Here is a 20,789-nt window from a genome sequence, read left to right as displayed (position 1 = left end):
GTGCACACCAATATGAAAGGAAGCTATTTCCACCTGATTAACTTATAAAAATTTCTGTTAAGAGGGAGAATATTTTGCTCACACTTCATTTCTCATTGGTCTGAGCACATGAGCTCAGAAACTCTGAGCTGTAGCCAAGCTCTTGAGGAAGATTCTAAAATAATCCAGTATTACTCTGCCTTAAGTTGTTTTCAAAGCAGCTTACTCATTTTCTGTCATGGTATCAAACTCTGTAATGTCAACTGTAAAAATGTGCATCAAAAATCCGTTCCATAAAAAGCAAAAATGTTGTCTTTTTCAGCACTAAGTAAACACTTGAGTTTCAGCAGTAACTGAATTTTGGAATTTGAAAGTATTATGAAGTAATGGTTGTGTATTTGATTAAGATTGAAACCTACATACAGAATAGTGTGACTGTTTCCTTGAGTATTCTCATTACATGATAATATATTTTTTCTATACGCGGATCCTAAACAAAGGTGTCTTTCTCTGCTATTTTCTTTTTCCTCAGTGAAAGATTTTAAGAATTATGCCAGTAGGGACAAGGATTTTAGATAAAGAAAATTAATGGTTTTGTAGAGAAGATGTAGCTGGAATGCATTTCACTCTGTAATGGTTGCTGCTGTAAAGTTGTAATACTCATGTTTTATGTGGAGTCTGAAAGGAAACACCTCCTATGTTAGTCATAATAGGAAATATATGGCAGTTTATAACTCCTCTGCTATAAGCAAAAACGCCAATGGAAGACTAGATTTCATTAGTATCTGAAAGTATTGCTATCTTGAAATACTTATTTTTCCTTGTGTTGAAAATAGGAAAGTTGTCATTTTAACTTAGTGCCAAACTTCGGCAGTTTAACAGTGCAAAAGGTGTGCGTGTGTATAAATGATATGTAATTATATAAAATTATTAATATTAAAATAGTACTAGAACAGTCACGATATTCAAACAGTGTATGCACATGGGCATGCAGATATGCAGATATATTTGCACAATGATGTATGTTTTAAGAAATGTTCTCTGATAGCTATTGTAGACCTAGAAAGAATGGGATATTGTATTTAGTTCATATTTTATGGGTGAGGATTTCTGCTGTTTAAAGAACAAGAGGAATGCTGACAGTTTGTGTTCTTCCTTCAAGAGACAGGAAGGGAAGAATAAACTGAATAAATGCCATTTTGTTGTCTGCTATTACAGGCAGTTTATTCTGTTAACATTTATTACCACGTGGAAGGTCAAGGCTATGTTTATTCAGTGTCAATCCTTAGGCATGATCTCCTATTATTTAGACACAGTCTTTGTATTCCCAGTGCAAGTTGCAGAGTGTGCTTTTTGCTCAGTTTTCTGCTTCCTTCTGCTCTCAGCTTGGAAAATTTTGTAGTTATAAACTAGGATGGTTTGTTCTTCAGTGAAATGATAATTTAAGCTGTGGGCAGGAGAGAGAACAGTGGCAGCAAATATTTTATACAACCGTAAAATGTCTATAGAGGTTTAATGTGTTTTAAAAATACTTTATTCATCTACTGCTATTATAAAACTTCATTCCAAAGTCTTCATTTCAGCAATTGTGATCTCTCCTTAAAATACAGGGAAGAACTCTCAGTCTTTAGAAATCTTGTGTGTATGTGCTTATCCATACATCCCAGTGAGCCTGCAGGTAGAGATTCAGAACAGCAAAGAAACCCCAAGACAATTGGTCTTGAAGTGGTTAAGGAAGCCAGAGAAGCTTGAAGGGGAAGGATAAGGAGAGTTTCATGCGGCTTTGAAAAGCCCATTTTTGGTAGGAAGAGTTGTGGACAGGTGAACAGGCTGGGATAACAGTAGCTCCTGTGGAAACTCACAGGGCCTTGGCTTCTCTGCACTGTCTCCTCTGCAGTTGCTCTTACACAGTGGTCTAAATGCAAACCTGTCAGTGAAATAGAGCAGCTTGCTGTGCTTCAGTTTACTGGTGGATGTAAGGTTACTTTGGTAACTCTGTGTGGTCCTGTATTGCCAGTTTTGCCCCAGTCAGTCTGAATTCAAATTGGGGTTTCAATCACAGAAACTGGGCATTGTCGAGGTCAGCTTTAAGCTTGTCATCCAGGGATCACCAGTGACTTCTAGCAATTAGTGAATATTCCCAAGCTGTTTTTCTCATCCTGAGCTACAGAATTGCTTATTAACTCCTGGTGCCTGGAAATAGTAGTGCTTGGCACTGCATGTTTAGAGTGGAGCCGTACTAGCATTTAAAATAAAAATGTTAACAGCAGAAAAGTGCAGTCCAGTCTCTAGTCAGAAACATTCTTTGCACTCACTTCTTACCCCTTCTGTCACGGTTATATAACATATATCTAGTTTTATTAATACTTAAATATTCTGTGTGTATGTATACATTACCTAAGTGCAGGTATTGCTCACAGATGCTTGCTGCAGCCACATAACACAAATTACTCATTAGATGAATTAGTTTTTTCACTTGACATACAAACATTGTCTAGCCAAATGACTTGGGGTTGATTTTGCTGTGCTGAACACCAGCAGCCCATGAAGTTACATTGGGGCATAATTCCTCCAGCCTCTTGTGTTCTTGTGATTATACTTTTATTGCTCTCTCTCTGTGGTCTTGTCTTTCACAGTGGTAGCTTATTATAATGAGAACAAAAAGTAGTTAGAACTGGTATATATTTCATAAGGATTAATATTCTTCCAGTACATATACAATGCTGATCAAAATAAGTTTTGCTTAAATGTTTACTAAAAAATACCAAGTGCCTGTGCATGGAAACACTTATCACTAATTTCAAAAAACATGAAAAAATAGGTAATTATAAGCAAATAGGCTGTGGGAGGATTTCTGAGAAGTGTTCAAAGGAAACATTAGAGTTCAAATCTAGGAACATGATCCCATATTTTGACAGTAAATTCCTTGAACTTACAGTTCTTTAGGAGCAATTTTTGGTGTTGCATATTTTGGCTGTACTGCGATGCCATCGTTTTCTGTACTGCAAAGTGATACATACAGCCCTTTAACAGAGGCACATAAAGTAATTGAAATCCAACTGAAAGTCCAGTGAAGACTGGAAAATTTAAATCCTCTTTTTGCATGTAATAATTGGAATATTTAGAAGTACAAAATAATGATTTGTTCTACTGACATAATGAAAAATCAATCTTTTGATTTGTCTTTTAAGAGCACTTCCAGTTTATAAGAAGAACTTAAAACGAAGAATGTTTGGGAGATACATTTGTATATCTTTTGGCATTTAGATTTTTATACCATTACCCTGTGTAACAGTATACAATATTGTTGTACCATATCATATATAAAATTTTATCTTTTGTCTGTAGAGTATTTTAAGCCAAGTATGTGCTCAGATTTTAGTGCTGGCTATTGAACATTGCTTTGAAATGCTAAAAGTCTTCAGTAATGTGTGTGCTACAAGCTGATGTTGACATCTCATGTATTTATGCTGTCTGACAAGTCTGTTTGAGTGTTCTTTGGGGCTGCATAATTTATATTCTTTCCCCCTTCTCCTTTGTTTTTCTCTCATCCCAGATTATTTTACTGGCTGTGAAGAACACGGACCCTGTGTGCCCTGATGGGGGACTCGGGATCCAGACGATCGACTCTTGTATCCAGGTTGCCAATATTCAGGAGAAGTGTTAGCCGGAGACACGACTCCCTTCCTTCCTCACCTTCTTCTGCCAATGCCATTGGTGTCCACACCTCATCCCCATCCAGCACGAACTCCAGCTCAGGGAGCACAGGAAAGCGCCGGAGTATTTTCCGCACTCCTTCCATTAGCTTCCATAACAAGAAAGGGAGCGAGCAGAAGCCTGACTCAGCGAGTCAAAATGTTAACATCTCAAATGGTGCCCAGTCCTCTCTTAGCACTTTTCAAAACCTCAGCTTAGACGAGCACATAAAAAGCAGAGGAAGGCATTCAGTTGGCTTTGGCAGCTCACGTAACAAGAAGATAACAAGATCTTTGACAGATGATTTTGAGAAGGGAAAGGAGCCTTCAGCTAATAAGAATGTCTTTATCAACTGCATAAGCTCTGGGAAGAATGAGGGGGACGATTCAGGCTTTGCAGAAGAGCAAAGCCGATATTCTGTCAAACAGTCCACACGAAAACTTCTCACTAAATCTTTTTCATCACACTACAGATTTTCCAAACCAGTTCCAGAGAGTCAGTCGGTTTCCTCTGTGCAGCAGCCCACGTGCTTGCTGGAAATTAAATCCGATGTGGAAAGCGAACCTGTGATGGCCAAGTCGTCTCCTCCCTGCTCAGCTGAGACGACGGAGTGCATGGGCAGCTCCCTGCAGTCCCCGCTGCTCTCGGCTGACCTCACGGCTGCCCAGACCCCCTCGGACTTTGTCGCTCTGACTGAAGACTCTGTTTCAGAGGCTGATGCCCTGCCCAGCAGTGGGCCTGGGGCACTGCTGACAGAGGATTTTGGCCATGATGTCTCTACCTCTCAGATCTTCTTCAATCCTGATGCTGCTCCTGCGAGGGAAGCAGATACTGTGCAAAGTACTGGCCATTCTGCTGGTGTATCTCCTGTGAGTTGTGCAAGCTCGTGCAGCGTGGAATCCAGTACCTTTTTCAAAACCTCAGTTGCTAATCAAACAAAAGTACTGTTGCAAGCCAATGGACTACATATTAATGATGCCAGACATATAGAAAAAACTAACTCAGAAAATGCACATTTAGAAACCTTGATGTTACAGCATAGTGAAGAACCAGTGACACTCTCTCCAAAGGCACGGGAGTTGAGTGGGAGCAGAGATGAAAGCACTCCATCCAAGCACATGAGAGACACAATTCCTGTAGTGGAGTCTAAGACTGTTCCATGTTCTCAACCTCAGTCCTTTAATACACAACAGGGTTATGAATCAAACCATCCTAAAGGTAGATTTTACAGTCTTTTCGTTTTAGAGTTTGGTGGGTTTTGGGGGAGCTGGCCTCATTTCTTGTAAAACGATTGTTTTGTCCTAAAGTGTTTTTTAGAATTGCAAGTGCTAACTATGAAGTTCAGAAAGTAGAAATTGTGTCCGCCCCCCAAAACTGTAGGAATTAAACACAAAGTCTATGATCTTTTTGAGTTTGTGTTCTAGAGTTTGCAAACACTTATTAGTGCTGTTTGTGACTATGCTTTGCTTAACAGAAAATGAATTAAGAATGCAAGTATTGATTCCCATTTTGCCTTAGAGGCTGAAGCTGTGATTTCTTGAGACATGGCTATTTGGGACTTGAGCCATGGATTTGCATAATTTGGGATGGGAACATCGCCAAAGAAAAAAATGTTCTTGTAGTCTGATTATGGGAAATAATACTTTATGTTGATCTGGGTTTAGAAATTTCTAGAGTCTTGCATTCTCTATTCATCTGATTTTATAGAGTAGCTCAGAGTGGATATTTTGTCAAAGTATGAGAGATCCTGTTTCTGCTTCTATCTGAAATAAGTGTCCAAATTCTCATTTTGTCATCTGTGAAACTGAGGGAGTTAATTACCATCTAAATTTCACACTGAGTCTTTAGTTTATGAAGAGTAATTTGGAAGCACTAACAAGATTAAGTGGAAAGACTGTGCCTAGAAATCCCAATCTATAGAGATACAGATAAATAAGGCACCAGACCCTTGAGTGAAGGACACCTGTCAGAAGACATTTATCTCTGACAGTTTATTTTCTCGAGCCAGCTTAATGACTGGTGCTTTGTTGCTTAATCCTGAGGCTGTATGTAGTGGGCCAAAACTTGAGAGTTAACAAGACAGCATTTGTAGTGATTGTATTAGAAGATGAATGACAGTAAGAATAAACTCCTATAAATTCACAGCCATCATTTTGCTTGGATATTTATCTAGGCATGTAGATTATAAGCAATCAAAAGCAATCTTGCTTTTTGAATCATTAGTCACTGCTAGACTTAGTTGGATATCTTGTACATAAATGGCAATTGAAAGTCAAATTAATACACTGAATTAGCTTTCACCAGAGGCCACCTCTGTCACTCACAATTTCAGTCACTTTGGGGAAAAAAAAATTCTCATTTATCCATATTACTGGTCCTGAACACTCAGTTTGTCTTCCTTGCAACATCGTCTCATCTGTGAATGAGCTCTTACATCAGAATCTGCCTTGCTAGAGTGTAGTGCAGTACACCAAGTGAGCAGCTTGGAGGGATGTTAAGAAATACCCACTGCATTTCAAACTCATGCGTTGGCAATTGGATATTTAATATGTATTTTAGTAAAGCAGCTAAAGGGAGTTGAAATCACGATAGAAGGATTTTTGTAAATTGAATTCATGTTCACAGAAACACTAGAGATAATACTGCATTATATAAAAGTTGATGATTAATTGTTCTGTTTTTTTAGTGCTGTTCCAAATATTTTTTCCCCCTGTAGTTGTGAAGAATGTGTTTCAAATTAGAAATTGGCCGAGTCTACAAAGGAACCACTGAAAATAAGATAAAATTCTGCCATATGAAATGAGTCAAATACAGAAAAAGCTTACATGGCATTCAGTAAGATATTGTTATATGTACTTATACCTGTTGCAAACAGACTACTTTGAATATTTGGTTTCCTAAAACAGTATTTAAAGCTAGATGAGAATGCAAAGTATTTCTGTGCATTTTCTTTGGTGATAGATATTTTCTCTTTGGTACCTGGTCTCATAGCTGATACCATTATAGATAGCATTGTGAATGTGACATAAATGTATGAGCAGGTTTGATGTGCCATATATTTCTTAGTATACCTTTATGTATTTTTATGTGATATGGGTTTTTTTGAGAACCCTTAGAGAAAATGTTTCTTCTCTTGCAAAATGTTTCTTCTCTTGCAAAATGCAAAAGAAGATTTTCTGTATGTGTGACATTTATTACACTACTACACTTTTATCTTTCCCCATCTCTGAATTTGCTCTAACATGTCAAAATGCATTTTTTTTTTCTCCTCTTTTCTGATGTGTTCTTGTTTTAACTGGTCTGGGATTTTCCTACTGGCTTCAGGCTGAGTTTGGAGGGTGCAGGTGTGAGGCTAAACTAGGAAGGCTAAACAGAGTTGGAAACTGATGTGCATCCCCGTTTTATGCAGGGATGACAAAGTTGTCACATGGCCCTTCAAAAGATGGACTGGCCTTTGGGCATAGGGTAAGGCAGGTTGGGTTTTGGCATCACTGGAAAAGTTACAGTTTCTCTGGTAGATTTTACTTTCAGCAGTTTGGAAGTGTTCTATGATGAGGGGAGAAGGAAAAGGATGTCGCAGAGTCTTTCTGGACTCTGTGAGCAGCCCTGAGCTGGGCTGTAGTGTGCTGAGCATGTCTGTCTTAGGGGCTGAATGTGTTCTGGGGCCCCAGGTGACACCTTTGTCTAGGTAAGCACGGTCTGCTTTCCACAGAACATTTCTCATGTGATTTCTTTTCAGTGTAATTATTTCAAGTGCAGCCGTATTCTGATTAAGAAAATATTTGTAGAGAGTAATTCCCTATTACAATTGCTGACTGCTTCTCTCTTTGTAGTTGATCTTGCCAACAGTCTCAGTCCGTACCGGGAAGGCAGATTTGTTGAGAAACGACTGAGGTCCTCTTCAGAAGGAACTGCTGGGGGCAGCCGGCTGATCATAAAGCCAAAAGATGGAAATGCAGAAGAGCTTGACAGCCTAAGGAAGCAGAGAGCAAGCTCGTCCTCTTCCAAAATGAACAGCATGGTGAGTTTTATTCCCACATGCGTAAGTTTATGTTTTTCTCTGCTATAGATACATTGCAAAGCATTGACTTCACAATTAACAGTAATAAAGAGAGCAGGAGCTCTCACAGGCTTCTAAAATGTGATCCAGACTCAGCTTCTCATATTAAAAGTATTTTTTTGCAGGGTATGGCACTGTGAAAAGGTTTGTGTGCATTCTGAGAAGAGTTTCTTTTTGACATATGTTAGTGATTTGCTTGTGCTATTAAAGCACAGAGCTTTTCATGTTTCTCTGTTTTTGCAGGAAGTTTGCATCCAGGTATCAGTGAATAATGTGTAATTTATCGAAGCCAGAAAGAACATGATGGCATTTGAAGATGCTGTTTCATGTAAAGCATTATGCAGATGGAGTTCAGGCCCTAAAATACTGGTTAACCTGGCTCAGGCCTGTGAACCTTTTTTGACTTGTTAGACCCAAGCTGTTAGGCAGATCTCTGTGTTTATTTAAATGCTAGGCTACACTGATGCTGTACCACTTCATTCTATTTAGCTCTGTATTAATGATGGAAGTGGGAAGGTGACAATCCAGGAACAGCAGGAAGTAGGAAAAGTGCGGCTGGGATTAGGTGGTAATCTGATTCTTCCTTAGTGTTTTGTTTATGAAATCTATGAGCTTTTTCCCCCCATTGCCATTAGCAAGGCTGTCTGTAGATCGACATGGTTTGCTTATGCATATTGGTATTACAGTCACAGACCAAGGACTTCTAAAACAAGATTAGACAGCATGCTCATGAGTGAAGATAAAGTTATTTCTGCTTTCCCCCCAATACATAGGGGTATTATCTTCCTATCTTAAAAATGTAGGAGCTTTTTTTAGTAAAAAGTGAGATTTAGGAGGTAACCCAACCTGAAAACACTGTCTACACCCTCTCCTTCCCACAGACAGCTAGAAGACAAAAGAATAACCCAGAGTTTTCTGGTAGCAAAAGAAAAAAAGACCGAAGAAATTGAATGTTCATGATAATACATATTTGAACAGTAAAAAGACCTCTTCAGAATACTTGCCACAATCAATTCATGTTTAATACCACAGTAGCAGATTGCTACCAATGACTGATGCTAAGGAAGAATAAATACTAGGTAAAGAATTGGTGTTACTACACAAAGTATTATAAAAAGCCTTAACCTAACTGCCTTATGTGACTAGAATGACATGAGTCACATGTCTGTCTGTATTCATTTTGTTCAGTTCTGGAGGAAAATGAACCACAGACCTTCAAGGGATGGCAGATCCCTGGGGGAGAGCAGAGGCCCCCGTGGTTAAGGGCAGCATTGATGTGCAGTTCTTCTTTGTGGCACTGAGTGAAGGGCTATGGCTGTAGGTACCACATCTTCTGGCATCACCCAGAAGTTATGTTAAGCTGAAGAAAATGTGTACCTGTATCTTTGCCCCTGTTTGTGTTCCTTTTCTTATTCCTATATGGCAGGCAGTGTGAGCTGCTTCTTCTGAGAGACTGGGAGTGAGGATCTAGAAAGTCTTGCTGAAGGGGTGTGAGATTTTTCACAGGAGTTAAAAAAAAAAAAATCTGAGAAATTGTTCTTTATCCTAAACATCTTGCTCAGCAGAGTATTCTTGCATAATTGTAATTTCTTGTTTCAAAGACAAAAGATAAAATCTTGGATAGACTGACCTCCTAAATACTGGAAATATGTATCAAACCTACAAATAAGGCTACTGCTTCCCCTAAGAAGGCCTTAGTTAACTTGTGAGTTGCTGAAAGTAATTTATATTCTAGCTAAGACCAATGCTGTTTGTAAATGAAATTTAGGGAAGAAAAAAGTCTTTCAAAATAACTCTGCAAATGTGCCAGTTTTGTAGTATTGTACATAATGACAAGAAACAATTGCTTGAGATGAATTGGATTGCCAATTATGTGTTTACAAAGCTGCTGTTCTTGCAGTGGCCGATTTCTGCTACAAGAGGGCACCGTTTCACCAGAAATGGTTTTGGAGAGTGATAACTGCAATTCAGGCGGTGTGTTTGAGCAATTTAATGTTACTAGCCTGTGCAGTAAGATAGAACTTTTCCAAATGAAAAGTATTGATAGTGATGCAGTTTAAAGAGAAGGATATCGCTGTATAAACTCTGGTCATTGTAATGCTCCAACAATGAACTCATGAGTTAGCAAATTTAAATCTTTTGACATAACATATACACTAGTTAACTGTGTCTCAGAAAGTTGGTAGAAGTTATGCTTCACCTGCGGATTCTACCTAGGTGGCTCTTCTTTTCCAGTGTGTAAGAGAGACAAAAAGAAAAATGTGAATTGGCAGAGGCAAAAGACCTGAATAGTCTGAATTATGCAGTCCTGCAAGACCAATGAAAATAATGTAAACCTGGATGGTTGACACAATGAGAATTAGATTAACCACATAAAGAAAAATAAGAGTAGACCACCAAATCACTCTGAGTAAGTTCTTTAAGACGATTAGGAGACAGAACAGCAGGGGAAAAAAGACATGTAACAGTACTTGGAACTAAGAGAAAGTGAGGTCTGTGTGAGCAACAGAATTAGCCATCACTTCTCATTGTAGTGGCTAATATGGAAAGGTGAGTATCTTGAATATCACATTTATCAGTACAGAGACAAAATGTTATTTTTTTAAAAATGTACGATAGAGATTTTTAAATTCTAGTAAATTCAAGCCAATAAGACCAGATAGTCATGAGGCATGATATGAATGGAAATAACTGTGCATTACTTCAAGTTGAAAAAAAACCAAAAACAACTTGAGAGAATGGTGGGAGCACACTGCCCAATTTCAAGACCTGAGCTATTTTGTGCTGTATGCGTATGTGTTTTCACTCTGTCTAGAAATATGGCTGCATATGTGCAGTGGATCAAGGCTGCCCACTTATTTACATTTGGCCCTTGCAGATCTGGCCTTCTGCCTCTGTGCTGTTCTTTACTAGGAAAAAATATTTATTTTTACAATTGCTCCCTTGCCCATACATGTTTATCAGCATATGTACTATTTAACTAAAAAACCCCTTATTTTTCCACTTCTTGTCTCAGTGGATGAACATGTTCTGCAGGAATGTGTTTCTCTGAGCACTCTTCAGCTCAGTTTTCTCTTCAGTTTCTCATACTTGAATCTTCTCTGGATATTGTCTGTTTCTTGCTTCTTCAATTCAGCTTCAACTTTTCACCTGTGCAGGTAGAAACTTTTGTGCTTGCCCTCAGTGCTGCATCCTCAGCTTCCTTTGCCTGGAGCAAAGCAGCCTTGCCAACTTATGCCAGCCCAATTAGAGCAGCACAACTTATTTTCCTAGATTGTTGCTTTGACTGTGCCTTTTCTTTCTTTGCATCTTTCCTGTGGTTCCTATGTATAGATATATTAGATATAAAACCAAGGACTTTTGAGGCCCAAGGGCATCCCAGCCTTTCCCTCACCCTCAGCTTTAACAGTGGCCTTGTTGCCAAGCTGTCAAATAATTGCATTCATGTTTTCTTCCATGCTGCCTGGCATACACTTAGGTAACTGCAGTTACCACAAAATTTGCTTCATTTCCTTTCTCAATTTTCACTTTTTTGCTTTGCCTAAAAATAATTTTTCAAGATGCATGCTAGTACTGTATTACTAAGGTTTTTACTGAGCTTTTATTTTTTCTGCTTATCCATCCAGTGCTTAGCCAAAATCCCCCTTTTCTCATGCTTGTCCTATGCTTATTATGTGGGTATGCTCCAAGTACCAAACATCTCAGTAAATGTCCTTAAAACATAAATTAGGAACAGTGAATGCGAAACCCAGTGTCAGAATACAGGGCAGTATTTCACGGGCAGGAATTCAGTTTGATAATGGAAGTAGTTAAATATGTTAGTTAAATATTAAATTAAAATAATTAGTAATTTACTAATTTAGTGTAGAGGGGGCCATCTGAAAAATTTGGAATATAGAATAAAGGTAAATGATTGACACAGAAATACACTTGCAAAAGAGAGTACTGCAAATATTTGAGACTCCTAGGATGTCTGGAGGGTGCAGAAGGTCAAAGCAGAGGTCGCTAATGAAAGTGTGTTATGGCCAGAACGTCTGTGATAATTATCCAATTAGCTGCTGGTGTCTAAATTGTGGCTGGATGTTGTGTGTGTGTAACTCCACCTCAGTCTTATTACTTAAGTGATTTGGGGTGACTTAGTAGTTAATAGTCAGGTTTCTGGTACACTTCAGAAATGGTGCTTGCAATAATGGAGCAATTATCAAATCACTGTATTCAAATCTCTTCCTGTGTTTGGTATTGTACCTTATCAGGCTGTATCCAAATTTGTAGCTCATCAAAGTGTGCATGTTGCTTCTCGCAGATAACTTTATTTTTAATTTGAATTGATTACTCTTATTTATTAGCAAGCACCAGTTTTAATCCAGTTGCTACATCATGACAGAAACAGTACGCTCCTGTGCACTCATGGATGTCAGTGAATGTACATGAATAAAGGCTAAAATTATTTTTATGTTCCTCTTTCCTATGCTGAGTTGTATGATATTTTGCTGATGTATGATTAAGCACAGAATATGAATCAGACTAGGTTGGCTGCTAGTCTGGAGAGAATTCAGATAATTTTCATATTTGCTTGAGGTTACTTTAGCACTGACCTTCTTGAAGCTGTATGTTTATACAATGTGTGGCTGATTTATGAGGTGGAAGCTGCTGTTGAAAATACTTGAGTTGAATGAGTTTCAGAGGGTGACCAACGCGTAGATTTGCAAGTGGAGTTGAATGTGGCTGGATTTTGTGAGCCATAAATGTGACCTGTAAAGACCTGAGAAGGCCTTATGGGGTATGCTCTCCTCCAACAGACTGGCATTAATTATTAATGCATTAACAGCCTGCTCTGAAAAGGCAGTGACTGAATGGTTAAAGGGAGGATTTGAGTGCTCAGGGCTTCAGGTTGAAAAAAAAAAAAAAACCTCAAACAAAACAGCCTTTCTCAGATATGCCAAGACTGTTATGAAAATACGAGCTAGGTAAGCAAAATGCACACACTTCTTTATTGTCTTCTGTACCACCTTCTTTAGAAATAGCAATGCTATGTGTGCTCTGAATAGCTACAACCTGTTTTTAGCATGCTATAGGGTGTATTATCTATGTTATCTGTGGGGTTCATAAAACCTTTGTCTTAATTAAAATAGATGTGCCATTCTTTTTCTGTCACTGAATTATGATATTTCTGCTTAATTCAAATTCATCTCTGCTATGCTGGGCTTCTCGAGGGAGAATATTTAGGAATATCAATTGTTACTGAACTGTTCATGCAAACCCTGTAAGGCAGCAGTTCACCCTTCATGAGAAGTGGACTTGACAGCATTAATTTATAACTAGATTTGTACTAACGTAACAAAATTCCACCTTTTGCAATGAATTTGGTGCTTTGCTCCTTTCTGAAAAGAAACTGGAAGCCATTTAAAGCAAGAACTCTCAGAAACACTTTGATACTCTAAGGCCAAACAGTACTAAGTATATAGGTACTAAAGTATATAGGTATATGTACATAAGTATATGTAGGTACTTAGTAAGTTGAGCTTTATATTCCTAATTCAGCGTGGAGGAAGTGCCTTTCACATACTAATAAGACAAAAAAATGGAAATGACAGGTAGGGATTTAAGCATTTTGGCTGTGCTTTTTAGGTCAACTCAACTAGAAGCTTTTCAGGTAACTACCCTGAGGAAAATTAATGTCTGTAGTGTAATGTGTGCTTTTTAACAAATGAAGGGCTTGTGAAAATCAGATTGTGGTTGTTAAACACTTTGAATTAATTCTTGAGATCAAGTAACTAACAGAAATTAATTTAGATGTAACTTAATGCTTATGTTGTAATGTTCTATGCTCTTCTTTAAGGACATAATCATGTCTCAGAAAAGGGTGAAGTGTTAATCTAACATGGGAGTAATTATTTAAATTGAATTGAGTTATGTTAATATAGGTAGAAGGTAGAGCTATTAGCAGTTTTAAATCCCAGAATCATCATGTCAGTAGGTGGGTGTTTTTGGTGTGCAGCAAAAATAAAGGAGAATTTATTTTTTTCTGTGCTTTGATGGGTTCACTGTAGTGGGTGAGCTGCACCCCTCAACCACTGGCTCTCATTCCCTCTGGCAGGATGAGGAAGGAAGAAGAAATGGGAGGGTAAAAGTGTGAGAACTTGCCAGCTGAGATAAGGACAGTTTAACAGGGAAGGGAAAACCTGTACACACAAGCACACAAAGGAATTAATTTAGTAGTTCCCAGGGGTGGACAGGCATCCATCCATCCATCCATCCATCCATCCATCCATCCTGAAGCAGGGCTCTCTCACACCTAATGGGTATTTTGGAGAATAAATGCCATGAGTGCCGACATTCCCCCGTTCTTCTTCCTTCCCAACTTGAACTGCTGAACACAGCATCATGTGGCTGGATCCCTTTGGTAAGGTGGGGTCAGCTGTACCAATTCTGCACCCTCCAAATTCCAGCTCATTCCCAGCCTCTTCAGTGGCAGGGCAGTGTGAGGAGCAGAAAAGGCCTTGACAGCTGTGCAAGCTCTGCTCAGCAATAGCTGAAACGTATCTTGCTATGTTGATAACACTGATTTGGTCACAAATCCACAGCACAGCACCATAAAACAAGTCGATAAGAAAAAAATTCTGTCCCATCCAAAACCAGTACAAATTGGCTATCTGGTATTTTTTTCTGAAGACTTGTAGGAGTACTTGCTCTAAGTGTTGTCTGAACTCATTTACAGGAAACTGAACTTCTAAAACTATAGGTAGGTGACCCCTGTAGCATTGTGTACAATTTTCTGTTTTAATATCTTTCAGAAGAACATTGAGGCTCAAAATATAAGTATAAAGCACAGGCAATTGATGGATTTTTCTAACAAAACGCACTTTGGTGCTAGACTTACTACATCCCTCACATAGTTTTGCCAGTTAGTGTAAAAAGATAGCTTATTCTGAAGCTGCTCATCATTTAGAATTGTTAATGTTTTTATTGATTCCTTTTTCCACATGAAGGGAAAGATTTTTTCTGCACAGAAATATTTGGTAATATCTTAAAATACACCCCAGTGATCAATACTGTTTAAATAGATAGATATATTTGTCAAGCAAAAGCAGCTTGGTTATTTTTCTATTTTATTATGACTTTTACATTTTACTTTCCTGTTCATTACCGTATTTTCCATATTCTGAATATAGGTGAGTGCTGCAGCAAAATTGTTAGGCAGTCTTATTGAAGTGAACCACTCAGTCTGTCTGTGCATGTGGGTTACTAAAATCTTTTGTCACCATCTATAGTGCTACCACCAAAGAGGTAACTTGTTTGTGGTGAAGATGCTTACCTTCTGCTCAGTGCTTGTCCATGCTTGTGGACCTGTGAGAGAAGTCAGGGGTTTACCAAGGATGAAATTCCAATGAATGAAATGAGTGAAAAATCCAATGAATGCTCTCACAGTACGTTAATATTAGGAAAGAAACGGAGTCACCGATGCATGAAGGCACGTTTGGGGATTATCTGGTCCAATACCTCTGATCAAATCTGGGTCAGGGATGGCATCCCTACATCCAGGGATGTGTATAGTTGGATTTAGAGTGTCTCTGAGACTCTGGAGCCTCACTTGGCAGCCTGTCCAGATGTTTGTCCAAATGTATGGTTTAAAAAAAGAAGAAAGCCTTTTCTTGGGTTTCTTGTATTTCAGTTTGCACTTCTATTCCTTAGGCAGCACTAAGAGGAGTCTGGCTTTCTCTTTGTGTCACCTATGACCACCCTTGTATGTCAGATGCTCAAGGGCCTTTGATACTGGGAAGAGATGAGTCCAATACTGAAGGATAGGGAGCCACAGGGAATTCTAAACAGAGCTCCCTTGATGCCCTCACTGTGCTCCCAACTCACTTGGTGTGCCTGTGGGCTTTGCCCAGTCAAGTCACAGGAACTGGGGTCTTCCCCATGTGTACACACAGTCTCTTTTATTTACCCATCCTACTTCATGGAGTACGTATGCCAGAGAGAGGAGGTGGTTTACAGGGAGTTAATGTGATATCCAGTGATGGCAGGTGGCAAGTAGAAGTGTGAGAGGGAGGAGAGACCACTGGGACCCTAACAAATGTTTCTGAAACAACTGGGAGAGATGGTAAAACCTGATGAACTCTGCTTGCATACTGGGATCTCTTCCCTGCAGAAGCACGGAGGTCAGGGGAACATGGAAGTTACTGCTAGTGTGGCTGATCTTATGCCTGTATTTTATTACACTTGATTTTTAAATAAAGGAGGGGCCTTTATGCAATGAGTAATACCTAAGTGGAAAATCTATCCATTATTGGTAGAAGAAAGTACTCCCTCAGGTGAAGAAGATAAATTATTTTCATTGAACATCTGCTATGCCCTAGAAGATTACAGTCATGCCTTTTCTCTTTGTCCATGCTAAGGGCATCTCCCGTTTTTTGCAGCTGTGGTACAAATCTTCTTGGGTTAGTGTATGCAAGTAATACATACAGTAGGAAAACTGAAATTTTTAGAAGACTTTTCTAAGGGAGGCAGTTAATGGACAGCTAATTCACTGAACTTGTAATTTATGACTAGTGAATAGAAATCAGTATCTTCGGTTTATCCTCTTGTAGGTCAGATGCTTAATAGGTAGCTTGCACTCACTTATTTTTTATGAAAATAAAAATGGACAGTTGCCCTTGCTTTGTTCTTAGTGACTACTTTTGCTCTTGTCGTTTCTTATGCACACAGTTTCCTGCTGTGTGGGTTCCTCAAACAGTGTGTCCATAAATGGTTCTGTAGTGCAAGTTCTGGAATGCTTTCCTCTAAGTTGCCTGTTTGTATTCTTTTGCTTATGTCAGAATAAATTCAGAATAAATACAGTATTTTTTTACCAGGCTACAGCAATTCAGGGTAGGGTACTTTTTCCAGGCTTTTGAGCCCTTTGATTGATAAAAAGAAGGTAATGGGGTGAGAAATGGCAATTCTGTTGGGTCACTTGTTAGGTCATTTATATTTGCAGTCGTCCTTGTCTTGCAAGTGTGTTGCTGCAGACAATATTAGATGAACCCTGGATTAAGGATTTGCCAGGGACTGGAGAACTAGCTGTGGGCCCTGAAGCTTGCCATTTAGAACAAGAGATTTTTCTGGTTTAAAGTCAAGTGCGTGCTAGCCCAGGAAAGACTGAGGATTGTGCTTTGTGATTTGATACATGGAAATCAGCTATGGGAATGTTTATCTAGGTTCATTCATCTTTTAATGAAGGAGTGGGCAACAGTATGTCATTCAGGAAAGGAATGAGACCCAAAACCAGATTTTGTTGCCTCTGAGAATTTTTTGTATTAATAGCATTTATTAACTGAAACGAATAAAATTAGTTGAAATTACATAGACCTGATGCATAACTTAATATCTATCTTGCAAAATTTTCGTAACTTGCTGTGTAGATGTTTTTATGAACAAACTGCACACAACCCCCCAAACAGCACAAACTTTCCAAAATTACTGCACTTATGTGTGTTTTGTATTTGAATTATTGATAAAGTAACAAACACTCTATGATTTTGTTCTATGAGAGGCTTTTTGGATTATGAAGAATATTAGTGTTGGATGAATGTGTAAGATTTATATTTGCATCAGCAGTCTGGATAGCTGTTATGATTTGGAGCTGATTGGCAATCAGAGGAACGTTGGTACTTGAAAAGCAGTCATTAGTAATAGGTGGAGCAATTCATCGCACGGCACAAAATGTCTTGTTTGATTCCAAAGAAAACCTGAGGAGGGAAGTTGTTTAGTAACAGACTGCTTTGGGATCTTGAACATCTGCAACAGGATGGGGAGTTTTAATCAATTGAAAACTAAGACAGGGTTGTTCATTAAAGTGTATTTCTGTTGCTTAGACAGATATCTTGGATAAAAAGGGCTTCAGGTTTTCTTACTTTATTTTTTTTAAATTCATATGTGTTTTAAGTTACTCCCACATACCCATCCTGTTAAGTCTGATGCCGGGGAACAGGCACCACTGTAGCAGAACTCATGTCTCTTAAAAAATAACTCCTACGAGATTCTTCACTGAATAACTTTTTTTTTTTAGTATATCCAAGGAAATGAGGTTAGTTTTGACTGCTCCAAAAATCTGAAGTCTCCTGTCATTTTTTTTGGCATCTTTTAGTTGATAAAAATGTAACCCAACAGTTTTGACTTAGTCACTCTAACCAAAATGATTAGATTGTAAGTGTTTGGAGTATATTTTGAAGAAACTATCCCAAAATAAACATTGGGAAACTTGTGATATGTGAAGCAATATGAGTAAAATAGTGGGAGGGAACACTTAGCTAAATGAAATTGTCTTTATAAATCTGCAGACTTGGCAGACAGTTATCCTGGAAGACTTTCATCTTTCTAAATTTGCCAACTTTTGGCATCTGTCTTCTTACTGGAGTGGAGGAAGGGCAGCAGGGAAAATGAGACCCTGATCCAGAGAGAAGCAAGGAGGATAAAAGACAGGGCTTACTGGAGACTGGACTACGTTCCCAATAGAAAATGGGTGGGGTTATGAAGTGCTGATAAGTTAGGAAGATTTAAATACAAGAAAACTATGATTAAGAGTGGGATGGAGTTCACTGCAGGTACTGTGGGAAAGGAAGAGATGAAGCATTGGGAAGAAAACAAGTTCAGGACAAATTTTTGGCTATGCTACAAGATCTGAAAGTTAAGAGAATGGAAAGTAGTTCAGTTAAATAAGCTGGAAAGATGGGAGAGGCTGTCTGTATTTTTATAAATTAGGAATTGAGGGAGAAGCTGGGAACTAATGAGGTCAAGAGCTTATAGAACTGGTTGTCAAGAGAAATTTGTAATCCTTCTGTTACCTGAAATGTTGAAATTCAGGAGTTAGTTTTATCTTCTGTGAATATTCCCTATAGGGGATGTTGTTCAGAAGAAAATACAGCAGCATGTGATACGTGCATTGTTGGCACAAACCCGTCAGGCGTTTCCGCTGGAAAAGCAAGTAATACAATTTTCCTGCTGAAAGTGTGGCAGTATGCACGATAGTTTAAGTACTTTCATTAGCACATTTAGGCAGTTTTTCCTCTGATGAGGATGAGAATAAAAAGTTGTCATTTTTGTCTTTATTCTTTAAGGATATATGTGGCACAGTGAAAGCAATTTGATACTGCTATCAAAGCTATATCTGTTCTTTTGTAACACTTTGCCTTCTCTCAACCTGTAGGAAAAAGAAGAAATGGAAAAGGAATATTTTTTGCATTTTATGAATAAAAATGTATGCCTCTAACTTCCATTTGTTTTGGCTCTGGATGAAGTTAAATCACCAAGTTTTTCTGAGATGCCTAGTTAATATGCCTTGTTCACTCCTACCCTGTTAAACTAATCATCACAGATACAGTCAGGACATTTTTTATCCCTGTGTCTGAGAGAACGTAACTTTTTCAAAACTTTTCTTTCCTCATAGCTCGGTGTATCCTTTGTATTCCCCATTTCTAGGCTAGAGGAAGGGTGCTCAATAATTGAAGATGATGCAGAAAGAAAAATTAATAAAAGAGCATAAGAGACAGTCATGATGGGACTTCAGATATTGCTTGCTCCCAGGCCTTTGTTAAGGATGTGTTTGATCTTGTAAAATGCCTAACTAAAGTTAGTTCTCACTCTGTCAAGTTATGCATAGGTTAACTTGTTTTTATGCTGATTTACTTCTAAAGTTTGCAAAAAAAGGCTGGATTATTTTCTGTGATCAGATCACAGTGGGATAATTTCTTCATCTTTTAAACAAATCCAAATCATCAGTGACAGACAACTGTCTCTATAGACAAGCTGTCAAGCTATTCATACTGCTTTCCAGGTTCTAAGAACAGAAGGGATGCAGAAATAGTTAATTCCTCAAAAATTTAAAGTTAAGTAAGAAGACATGACCAGGTCTAATAATATAGTATTAATAATAAATAATAATAGGAAAGTAAAATGTCCTTCTTACTTCCCTGTGCCCAGACACAAAACCAAGAATAAAACATTCCATTGAGAAGCAACCAACAAAGCTTATTTCTGCAAATGAAATTGTCAGAACAGTCGGATTTAGATTGGTGGTTTGTGGATGTCAGATTCTTCATTGCCAGAATTAGTCACTGATGAGACATTGAATCTCAGCATGTTGATGTCTTTGTGAGGTTTTTATTTCAATGAGATACAGATACATGAATAAAAATCTTGAACCTAAGTGAAAGGAATAGTCAACCACTCAGCCATCGTTCATGAACCACAGTATTATTAACTTCAGTTGGGAAAGTGGATGCTGAACTATTCTATCTGGGTGCTTCAAGTAGACTCAACTGTCTACTGGAAGGACCTACAGGTGGAAGAGAATAGGACTGGATCAAGGATGCTATGCTGACTAGCACAAGAAAGAAAAGCACTATGAATGCATGGTTTTGCTTGCTCTCGGATAGCAATCACCCATCTATACAGTCTGCATAACAAAAGCAATTGTGGCATTATTAAATGGTCTGAAGTGATACACTGATTTCTTGAGGCATATTTATTGCTGCTCAGTAGGAGGCCTGTAAGGTCTATTAACCAGAGGAGTTCAAAGATATCTCTTGTTGTTCAATATTTATTTTTTAAAAAATTCCATGCAGCAGGGTGTCTGTTAAAAAGGTTTTACAATGCTTTGTTGTCCCTCTAATATTCATTTCAGTTTGTTTAATGGAGCTCTCCGTTTTGGAACTAGAACATGAAACTGCCAGAAATTGAATTGTTTGTGAGCCTGGTTGTTGTTGTAAAGAAAGAAAAGCCCATGTTCCTAATGGTAAATAAAAAACTTTTTCATGATCAGATACTTTGATCATTTTTGCATATTTTAATAGGTGGTGAACAAACTTATCACTGTTTTTTCTGCCTCTGTGTTGTGATGGCAAACAGTATCTATTTTCCAAAAATGGAGCAAACTGTGCAGAATCTGTCAAGGGCTTTGTTTAAGCTTAGAGTTGTTTGGCAAATGAAAGAAATATCACTTTTCATTGATTCTGCATATTTCAGAGGTAGAGAGAGAACATTTTTGCATAGATCTGTTGCAAGCTGTTTTCAT

General features: G+C 38.3%; 1 protein-coding gene across 3 annotated transcripts in view; it reads left to right on the top strand.

Annotated features, from left to right (window-relative positions):
• Positions 1–3,578: 3,578 nt before the first annotated feature.
• Positions 3,579–20,789, top strand: part of CCSER1 (coiled-coil serine rich protein 1) — a 530,723-nt gene continuing 513,512 nt past the window's right edge. For all 3 annotated transcript variants that reach the window (XM_062493841.1, XM_062493840.1, XM_062493842.1), the window contains exons 1-2: positions 3,579–4,893; positions 7,509–7,696. In XM_062493841.1, the coding sequence (XP_062349825.1) occupies positions 3,579–4,893; positions 7,509–7,696 (1,503 nt within the window). The remainder of the gene's footprint in view (positions 4,894–7,508; positions 7,697–20,789) is intronic.

This window comes from Cinclus cinclus, chromosome 5 (genome assembly GCF_963662255.1).
Source record: "Cinclus cinclus chromosome 5, bCinCin1.1, whole genome shotgun sequence".
NCBI lineage: Eukaryota > Metazoa > Chordata > Aves > Passeriformes > Cinclidae > Cinclus > Cinclus cinclus.
This window is presented reverse-complemented; position numbering and strand designations above follow the sequence as displayed.